Here is an 11,841-nt window from a genome sequence, read left to right on the forward strand (position 1 = left end):
ATATATATATATACATATAGTTTATTCTGATAATTTGCAAATGGTTCATACTCAGTAGTGAAAAATTAAAATCCATATGTTGGTTGTGAAACAGGCTAAATACATTCATCCCAATAATACAGGGAAACTATGACATTCTCACAGTTGGGGTCTCAATACATTGAAGAGCTCAAGTTTCACATTCCAACATAAATCTTGCCTGTAATGAGAGGAATGTGACCAGGACTAATCTTTTAAGTGCTGTAAAGTAATTTTCTTTGTAATTTATGGTGTCTGTATCGTTTGGTAATCTCTTCTAACATGATGTATCAAGTAACAAGGGGTCAGGCTCAGGCAGTGTTTATTGAAACCACCTGTACTATGAACTGTTACATACATTTGTTAGTAGTGGCAATCAGTTTTGTCTCTATTCTGAAACAACATACACGGACATATGTTGAAATAAACTTGTTTGAAAGTTCACAGAAATGATATTCAAGTACCGAAAAACTTTCCTACTATCATATCTACAGTAACGTTCAAATGCGCATGCACTCTCGCTCGGTTGAACGAGAGTGACCACCAAAAGGGGTGAGATAGTTTAAGGACAACGTACAAAGTTCACGCTGCAGACCCAACGGTTTATGTGGCACAATAAACAAAAGTACGGCTGCAATGAAACATAAAAATAAACTTGAAATAAAAATATATTTATGAAAGAAAATTAAAATGTCTTTATGTACATATATAAACATGAAATCCTAGTTAAAAATAAAAATACTCATTTATTGTTTAGGTTTATTTACAAATATTATTTATGGGTCTATATATTACTTGAAACCATAAGAAGTATACGTGATTATTAAAAGAATTAAAAACAGATAAAATTTGCATTTTATGGAGGATACAATTTTTGGGGGATTTCAAAATAATGTACTAAAACATTAAAATCAATAAGTTCAAATCTGTAGCAAATATAAATATTGTAATCATTTCTTATAAATACCATTTCCTAATGTAATTTTCCAAGATATTAAAGATCATAATGCAAAAAAACTAAATTTATTAAACGTAATAGGCTTTATGTTTCTTAACCTACCTACATTTGTCAAAGTATTTATGAATTTTCGAAAAATATTCGTCCACTAGTTTTATTGTTGGAATGAAATATAGCAAGACTTGCATTGCCTACTAAGAAAGTTAGTAGCCGGTAGTCATCGGGTTAAAGTTGAGCACTTCCAAGTGAGATGGCAGTAAGATCATTTAAAGACAGCCTATAATCAATACCTAGTATTTACTAGAAAGTAAAACAAATTCTTACTTTAACATAATTATGTTAACTTACTTAAGGTCATTTCCCCTCTTTTTGCTATTATGTCAAACGTATAACCTTTCATGAACTTCTTTTACCTTACTGTACTTTTCTGAGCTGAACTTGTATGTCTCATGTTTTTTACATCCACATCTATGTAAGTTCAAAAAATTCCATCATTTCACTTAATAAAGCTTAATTTGTCAAGTTGAATATTCAGAATATAACAAAACATATATATAATTCCTTTTTTTGTAATTATTTTACTATATAATATAGTGAGGAAAAGATCTGAAACCAATTTTTGTCCAGTTTTATCTCTGTATTAATGTCAAGGAAAAGCTTAGAGAGCAATAATTTGTACAGTTTCATTTCCTATTCAGTTTGGTAAGAACATCTTTTGAGAATATTATTTTTCCAGTTTTAAGTAAAAATGAATAGTTTCAGTTACTTTACGTTATTATTTGCCAAAGTGAGTCACTGACACCCTTAAGATATTAAAATCATGAAAAATAAACTATGATATTATAATTCTAATGCATTAATATTTATTCTATTATAAAACTTTTGTTAGTTTTTTCTAGTGCAAAGTTAAACATTGGGCTATCTGCACTATGTCCAATGCAAGGACCTGAGCCCTGGATTTTAGTGGTATGAGCCCTCAAGCTCACTGCTGAGCCACTAGAGACTCTTGTTAAAGAAACATAATAAAGAAATTCACTTAGAGGATAGTACTAACTCAAAAATACAAAAAGTAGTCTTAAATTAAGGTTATTAGAAAAAAATTGTGACTAGTTTCATTCTTTTCAAATTAATGTTAAATTTTATACTTTTAGTTCTTCTATAAAAATGTTTATTATGCAATAATATATTTTCATGTAAAAGCCAACCCTGAAAGAATAAGTTCCAGAATTATGGTTTCACAAACCTGCATTTGTGAAATAGTCACTAGTGTGGTAAAACATTGTTTATGGAGTAAACTAGCATACTATGTAGAAATGTGTAGAGGTTTCAGACCAATATAACTAAATTTTTGTAGTCATTCCACTGCCTTAACCTGGTATTTAACAGAATTTGGTGAGTTAAGTAAGGGCAAGTCATGGGAATAGACTTTCTGTAGACCTACTCCACCACAGAAATTGACAATGATGATATAGTGAACACTTTCAACTCACATATGATAAATATGATTAGTGCCAAACTGTGTTTAACCACAAAAATGTAAAAGATAAGGGTTCAATGGTCTTCATGTGTCTTGTTTTAGTAGACTGCTTCTTAGATTATATGACAAGTGTTTTTTTCTTATCAATTACAGTGCTAAATATTACAAATACAGTGTGCTTTTATCCTGAGACAGGAACAGTTGATGGATGGTTTGAGTGAAGAGCAAAGAAGAGGAATGCTTTGGGACTTCTTGTTTGCAGATGGTTTGGTTATAAAGCTGAGACAGAGGAAGAGTTGCAGGATGTGGCAGGAAATTCTAGAGAGGTTGGTTAAAAGTAAACAGAGGGAAAACAGAGGTAATGCTAAGCAGCAGATGGGGAAAAGAAGAGTTGAAGATAAAAGACAGTTACAACCTTGATATAAAACAATCAAATATATTTAAGTATCTAGGATTCAACATTAGTGAAGGAGGAGGATGGAAGTATGGGAAAGAGTAAGAGCTGAATGGAAGTATCAAGGATGAGTAATGACAAAAAATACATTGAAGCTTAAGAGCAAAACTTTTACAACAATAGTTAAGCCAATTCTGCTTTGTGGAGCAGAAACTTGAGCCAGAAGAAGAAAGGAAGAGGGTATTTTAGAAAAACTGGCATGAGAATGTTAAACTGGATACTTGGAATATCTTGGAGAGAATGAAAAGAGTTGGAGTCTGTAATATGACAGAAAAAGCATGAGAAACAATACTGAGTTGGCTTGTAAATGTGGTAAAAATTAAAGAAGGATGTTCAGTAAGAACAGCATTGGAAATGCCACTGTAAGGACAAAGAAGTAGAGGAAGACAGAAAATAAGTTAGAGAGATGTGATGGACAGTGATGATAAGAAGGTCAGTGCAAGTAAAAATGATGCACCGGACTGTAATCTATAGAGAAGGAAGACCTAAGCAACTAACTCCCATACCAGAATGGGATTAAGGTCAGAAGAAGAAGACAGTGCTAATGCTTACAGATATTTTAGAATTAAAATCAGGTGATAGAAATAAAATAAACTGTGTTGGCAAATAATCAAACTATCTCAGTAAAATAAAACTGTTAGATTATGTAATTAATAACACAGGCCTGCAATGGTTTTATTGTTTTGAAATTTTTACATGTTCTACAGTAATTCCTGTACACTGAATCCAAAAACGATATCCATTTTTCTCCATCTTCAACAAATTTTTCACAAAACATCATAATGCAATACATAAAAGAAAAACCACAATACGTAGTTTTGAGACTAAAAGACGTAGATTTCACAAAAAAATCAGGATGAATGAGGATGCATATTCATTTGACATCAATGTTCTTCCTTTTTCTTCAGTTTGTTTGTATTTTTGTTAATCAACATAACAATAAAAAATGCTCAGTGTGGTAAATGAAATAATAATTTGATCTAATTAAGAGTTTTTTCATCTTTTTCAACTTGTGAAAAATACTTACGTGATAGAAAAAAATTATTATCATTTTCAAAATCTGCATAGCTGAATTATGGAAAATCTGTTGCTAAAACCAAAACAACTTTTATGAAGTTTAAATTCTCAGGCCTGTGTAATATAAATGTTCAATTATACTTATTAAAAGTCAATAGTATTAGGCCTATTATGTTTTTTAACATTGTTTTCTTTACTCAAACCCTTAGGGGGTTCTTTTTTCAAGATCAAAAGGGTGTATTCCAGTATTTGAACAACGGTATGTCTGTTATATCAGTAATGATTTATAATTTAGAAACGAAATTGTTTAGTGATGAAAATAACACACCTGTCAAATATTGGTACAGCTATGATATGATTTGGCTCCGAATGTCAACTTGACAACTTTATAACTCTTCTCAATTCAGAAAACAAATTTATTAAATTTATAGACTTAAATAATGACACAAATACATATGTTCCTTCAAAATAATTTGGGCAAAATGTTGAATAACAAGAAGACAGAATTAGAAAAATATAGCCATTATGGTGTTTATAAATTAACCTCCATAGCAGTTACCCTAAGACAGTCTCAGGGTAAACTTTACTTCTGGATTTTGCAGCATTTGACCCACTTTTCTCTGCTAACTGGATGCTTCTGCCATTTACTGCTATTTAACGTCACTAAACACCACTGGTAAAGCTAGTACACACACTTAGAGCTCTACTGTTCTTCTTGCAACATTAGACTCTGTGCAATGCCCTGCTTCAAGGATTACCACACCAAATCCAAATTCTAATCACTGAAGCCAAATTACAGTTAAATAAATATCAAGGTGTTTCATTTATGTTTTGCAAGAAGTTATTCTAAGTTATCTTCCTGCTTCTAGAATTACTGATTATTGCAGTTTATGTAATTTTATTTTATTTTTTACATATAACTAGTAGTGTGCCTACATGATATTAATACAAGATTTTTAGAAAAGGAGGAGAGGTCCTGGCTAGAGAGGGGTTGTAGGTGGGTTTTTCTAGGTCAATTTCTTCTCATAAGGGGGTCCAGACACATTGGAGCCCTCTTTATCTGCCCATCTACTGCATGTAAGAACAATATGAATGGTTGTTACTTTTTTGTTAATGAATATGAAAGTTAAGCTTAATTTCATAAAAAGGGAACTGAAAATTTTGCAAAAGAAAAAGTAACAAAAACAAAGTGCAAAAGCTTCACAAATACAAGAACACCAAACGTATTAAAAATACAATAGTGTACATTGAGGTCAGAAAGGATGTTCCATAGAGACATAACACTCATTATGGTGCAAAAGCTTCACAAATACAAGAACACCAAGGAGGTTAACGTATTAAAAATACAATAGTGTACATTGAGGTCAGAAAGGATGTTCCATAGAGACATAACACTCATTATGGTGCAAAAACTTCACAAATACAAGAACACCAAGGCTTAGTGTCAATAAATAGTAATAAGGTACTATTTAAAGAAAAACAAGTATTAATGTTAATACTTAATAACTGATTAATGTTACAAGTGGGGTATATTTGGGCTCATTTTGATTTACACCAATGACATAGATGAAGGAATGGTGAATAGATTATTCAAATTTGCTGATGACATTAAAATTTTGGGTAGGTGTTGCTGACTGTAAGGAGGATACTACTGCTTCACAAAAGAACTTGGATTATTTGGTGGGTTGGACAAATATGTGGCAGATGGCTTTTAATTATAATGAATGCATAGTAATGCATGTGGGATATCAAAATTTGAATTATGAGTATAAATTTGATGGAAATAACCTTAACTGTATTATGGAAGAAAGATCTTGGTGTCCTAGTCATCAGTCTCTTAAACTATCCAAGCAATGTGCCTAGTGGCATGATTTTAGGTTTTATCTAAAGAAATATTGAATACAAGTCTAAAAAGGTTACAATACCCTTGTACACGTCATTGGTAAAGCCAGATTTGGAGTATTGTGTTTAGTCTTGGACTCCTTACCTCAGAAAGGATCTTGAATTGTTAGAAATGGTTCAGAGAAAGGCTACTAGAATGATACCTGGGATGGAAAGGTTATCATATAGGGATAGATTAAGATCTCTGAACTTGTAAAAAAGAAGATTTAGAGGGGATATTATTCAAATATTTAAGATTAAGTGGATTTATAGTGTTGATGCATCATCTTTTTTCATATTCAATGGTGATAATGGTATGACTAGGGGGACACAAATATAAATTTTGGCAAGGAAAAAGTCATCTTCCACTAAGAAAGCTTTACTTTTCTAACAGGGTGGTTGGCTTCTCTAACTTGTTGCCTTCAGATTTGGTGGATGCAGTTATTTTAAGAGAGTTGAAAGGAAATCTTGATAAAATATTTGATAATGGCTGGCTTTTAATTTTATTTCATTGAAGGCTTTTGTTTAATTCAGTAGATTGGACAGCTTAGATGGACTAAAAGAACTCTTGCTGCCCTTTAATGATATGTTAATTATACAATAAATGAATTTAGATCTTAACTACTTTTTCCAATTAACATAATTAATAATTATATTAATAATCTGCTACATATTTTGACTACATTTGTTTGGGTCATCACAAATGTAGTTGAAACATGTAACAAAATATATTTGCAACCTATACATTCTAGTATTACTGGAAACAACCTTGTTAGATCAAAATGAATTACCAAACTACTTCACATAAAAACACAACCTGTACCTTCTGACTTTCTGTTTCAGCAGTAGCTGTCTTTTAGAGCAGCATGCACATCTAAAGATTCAATATTTCTTATATCTCTGGATATGTTTACTGTTCCCCCCAAAAAATGCTAAAATTGAAATATTGAGCAAATTATTATTATTTCTTTACATATGATCTACTCCAAGTAAAATTAATCTAAAATACTCGATCTCTTCTATGAACAGAGACCAAGGGAATGTAAAGAAAAACTTAATAAAAGCATTAATATCAGAAATTTTTTTTTTTTTCATAGCTTGGGAATAAAAAAAAATCAATATATTAATATCCTAGTAGTTACCATTTAGTGCCAAGTTTGTTAGTCCTTGAAAGGCCCCAATTCCTATCCCTAAAGATGTATTGAGCTTTCTGACTTCCTCAGTTTCATGGTTGTATAACCTAAAAACATTCAAAATTGCCAGTTGTGACTATAAATACTTGCAGTTTTTAGTGTCAATGTAAATAAACAATCAATCCAAATCTAAGAAACACTGGGCATAAATTTTACACAATAGAGGTTTCTTAACAAATCATAGTAGCCTACTATATATGCTGTGATATTTTTTATTTTTCCATGCAGTATTTGCCTAGAAATTCAGATACATTATTACTTACTTATATCTATAAATTTTCAATAAACATTTCAGAAAAATATTTTAAAATTAACAGTATCTAGGTATTCTTATAAGAACCAGATTTAAACCTATGCATAAGAAACATTATACATATATGCACACATACAAGTATATTGTGCATGAATTTTATACACTTTTCAGGTAATATATTTAGAAGGCCCAATCAAATGTGAATTAGTTAACATAAGAATATGAAATTAGAAATAAGAATTTGTGTCACTTTAAATAGAAACATACAAACTCCAAATTAATTTTTTATTAATTAGGCAATTACAAATTATTAATTATCATATTAATTTACAATTAGCATTTCAACATGTAAAGTTTTTGCATAAGTGTTAATAGACCTATCATAAGGTGAGTATAGTATTTTTATATCAATAAAACACTTATATTACTTAAGGTTTGTTACATCAACTGAAACACTTCACTTTTAAAACCATGCTTCACAGACATTTGATAAAAGGGTAAAGACACAAAACTAATTTGGATACAGCTCTTTAGTATCTTATTTGCCTTACCTCAAACTTTCAACACACTTCTTTGTACGTACTTCTGACAATACAAGATATATTTTCATTTAAAAACAAGATTCACATGGACAACAAATTCATGTACTTACTTACGAGATACATGAAACAGCAAGTGAAGTAAAAATTAATTGGAAACATTTCTGCCAAGGTTGAATACTAAAAGCTCACCCTTAAAACTAACACAAAGTATAGCTCATTTTTCTCATCAGTAATATACTTGTAATGTACACAACCGAATAAAGTACATCATACATACTCTTCTTCTTTGTACTCCATGGCAAAAGCTCTCACAGTTCTGATATTCCCTACAGCTTCATCAGCTACTGCTGCAGCATAGGACCCCTAGATAGGATTTATTATTGGAATATCAATAACAACACAAGGTGCAACTTGCAAGAAAGAACACTTTATTTCATCATTAGGGCCAATCACAACCTTCATTTTGCAATAAATCTTAAAAAAATAAATAAACCCATGAAATACAATTACATAAAATCCATTGTGTGTTATATTTCAACATAAAAACTATTGCAACTGAGGAGTAAACATATTTTGTAAAATGTATTTAATACTCACAGGATTAATACACATTACTTTTCTTCTATTTATTATAAGATACCTAAGAACAAATACAGTTACATTTTAATACTAGAAATAAATGACCTTATAACACCAAATTTGTTATTTTTCTTTACTTGGACACTCCATGTTTCACTTCAGGAGTGTTCCTCTAAAACACAAACCATAACTGACAGTGCAAAGCTTCAAATAGTTTGAATAATAAAGATGTTACTTCTGAAACAGTTACAAAAGTTTCAGCCATTCACTATTTTGTACATGAAGTGACAGTAGAAGGTTTTCAAGGTCATTATTTCACAGCAGCTAGACGTTTTTCACATAAATAGTTAATGCACAACATCTATAAAAATGTCACAATCAGAAGCAATGCAGCATGGACCAACCAGCTTCACATGAGCCTATCACTCTAAAACAAGTCAACAGGAAATATCTATACTTCCATATGATCATTCAGCATCACTTTACTTATAAAAAATGATTATGTTCACCCTTGCAGCCTTCTTTTATATCATTTATCTAGGCAGAAGTGTGAACATAATGGGCCAGTTCTCTTTTTGAGGAGGAGTTAAATTGATGTCAGATATATATAACCACTTTCTGAATTTACTGATGTAAAACACAGTATTCTTTAAAACATAAAAATTTCTAGCACGATTTTTAAAATTATGTAAAAAGTTCACCTGAGAAGAGTAAAGATTACTTACTTTTTTCTTTTGATATTAATGGTTTACTAGAACTAACTGGTAAAACTAGGGTAAAGGTGTCTACTATTAGTGAGTAGAATATTAAAGACAAATACACAGGCAGCATCATTCACCAGTTACAACTCAGGAATTAATAACTAGCTACATTACAGAAAGAAAAAAAGTGATTTGACCATTAGAATAAAGCAGGAGGGGAGATTACTTCAAGGAATTTATTGTGTGAGCTTTGGTAATATTGCATTGGCAATGAATTTTAGATTCCCAGTTATGGTAGTTTGCTATTTATTCTGGACCACTGCATATAAAAAAATCCACTTGTTTTATTAAGAAACAAAATCTAAATCAATATATATATATATATATATATATACGTTTCACATCAATAAGTTTAACAAAAATTCTAATTTTGAACCAAAAATACCACAAATATATAGATTAAAATGCAATGAATAAAATATTTCAATGTTTTGGCCAAATTATCTTTGCCAGATCAATTAAGTGTATAAAGAGCTCAGAAAAGTAGAACTATACACAAATAACTTTAAAAATAAGTGCCTCTTTTGTCACCCTTTAAAAAAACTTGCATTTTGGGTCTGATCTATACAGATCTGTAGCAGACCAAGCAATGTAGCCAGATATGGAAAATCTTTGACAGATCAGGCCATATTTATATTAGATCTTGAGATAATCATTCTGTATCTAGAATATAATTTTAATAGATCTGGCCACTATTAATGCCAAGTCTGTAACACTGATTCTGCTAGGTCTACTTAGCTGCTTTTGTTTTAATATACACCATAAACTGATGTTACAATTATCAATTATAAAATTAATTCACTTTATGAATCCAATTTTCATTGGAAGACTGATGTACAAGATCACATGAAAGTAATACATTGCTATTCTAGTTTGTTATTGCAGCATGGTATCCTTCAATAATTTTTTTTTTTTGTAAGATGAAGTTTTAAACAATCATTAGTTCCTAATTTCTTTTACATCTACATACATTTAACAAACAGTGTTTTTAATATCTCGTCAGCCTTTCAGTAATTTCTGAAAACTGTATGGGTAAGCCAGTGAAAACAGCAACAGAGAAAAAAAAGATATATTAATACTGAACACTGATGATGATTTGGAGAAGTCGAATTGAAATTAGTTTTTCTAACTCATATAAATTTTAAGTTTATAAGCAACTTTACCTCAGTCAGCTAAGGTACTACATCATTCTTAAATTGTTACTTTCAATAAAAGATCTGTGTGTAATTATTGGATATATATGACAGGAATTCCAACTTTTTCTCTACTACAGAATTTGTACAATGGACAGGGAAAGAAGAGATATTGGAAAGATATTAAAAATCTAATAACAATTACAATAAATTAGGATAAATAAAGAAATGTTTAAAACGTTAAAGATATTGCATGTATTTATAAAATGCAGATAAGTTTTCACTATACAATTGGTGCTTTGTTATTGTGTATTTAATATCTTACCCACCTTTACCAATGCTACTGTTCATAAGTTTAATGTTAGCTATGACATGGGAAACCAGCCTTTAATATCAAAAACTAAACTTATTTAATCTACGAAAACTTCTGTGTACAGTTTGATCTATAATTCACATAAAAATAACAAACATTTAGTATTTTGTGGTCAGCAGACTTGGCACTTTTTCTAGATCTGGCATATTTTCCATAATATTCTAATATTAAACCTAAACTGACCTGATTTTTCAAGATCTGGATCAGATCTGGCTTTTTATTTTGTAAGGAACAGCCCAGTAAACCACAGAAACTTACAAACACCTAATCAACACACTATGATGTGTGATTGATTGGCCTATCAAAAGAAGTATTCAAAAATTAAAATATCCAAAATACAGAACAACAAAAAGATCTATATAAAACAAGAATGTTTGTTTGTTTAAAAACAATGCCTGTAAGCTTACTGTTAAAAAAGAATTACTAGTATGTCAAAAATGGGAAAGGATTGCAATGACATAAGCTACTGTGAAAAAGGAAATAAAAAATAGAAAACTAAAATTTAAATAGGAAAAAAAACTGTTTGTTTCTTTAGAATGTTTATGTAAAGTTACATATGGATTACCTGCACACAGCCAACCCTAATTTTGAACCAAATAGATTACAGGGAATATAGCCAACTCTTGGCTATTCTTATCTGACCAAATAGTTGAATTTAACCATTACTCCTAAAGTGCACAGTAAAAGTTTGTGATCAGAGGACATGAACCATAGACTCTCAGATTCACAGTCTAATAAACACACTACCCTCAAGGTCAAAGCCAGTTTAACTGAGGAATAAGCAAACCCACTATTATCACTGCTATTTACTTAAAGCCAAACTGGATTTGGTAAAAACAATTCTAATAATATGCATACTTACGGAGCCAATAAAAACCATTCAAGCACAAAAAAAAAAAGAGAGATGATCCTGAAAACCCAGCTGAAATTACTAGCAGTGTAAAATATGACAAGAAGGGTAGCTATCATAATTCAAAGTAAAATATAATATCTAGAGGAATATATGGGTAACTATACACCTGGAAAAAAGTTAAGCACCCCCAAATATTTTTCAGGATTGCTTATTGAAAATAAGGTTTAATTTTCATGATGTTGAGCAATGTTCATAATTTCAAACATAATTAAAAGGATGTGAGCGTTCAGGTGTGACCTTTAAAGCCGGTGCGTTTTTTTCCCCACGTGCAACTTGCTCCCTTCTTCAC

The 11,841-nt window shown here is 30.6% G+C and overlaps 1 protein-coding gene across 2 annotated transcripts in view; it reads right to left on the reverse strand.

Moving 5' to 3' along the window:
* The window catches only part of LOC106471595 (ATP-binding cassette sub-family B member 8, mitochondrial-like), a 59,515-nt gene that overhangs the window by 9,478 nt on the left and 38,196 nt on the right, over positions 1 to 11,841 (reverse strand). For both annotated transcript variants that reach the window (XM_013932207.2, XM_022400210.1), the window contains exons 8-9: positions 8,071 to 8,156; positions 6,948 to 7,045 (exon numbers count right to left, since the gene is read on the reverse strand). In XM_013932207.2, the coding sequence (XP_013787661.2) occupies positions 6,948 to 7,045; positions 8,071 to 8,156 (184 nt within the window). The remainder of the gene's footprint in view (positions 1 to 6,947; positions 7,046 to 8,070; positions 8,157 to 11,841) is intronic.

Source organism: Limulus polyphemus, unplaced genomic scaffold (genome assembly GCF_000517525.1).
Source record: "Limulus polyphemus unplaced genomic scaffold, Limulus_polyphemus-2.1.2 Scaffold4720, whole genome shotgun sequence".
NCBI lineage: Eukaryota > Metazoa > Arthropoda > Merostomata > Xiphosura > Limulidae > Limulus > Limulus polyphemus.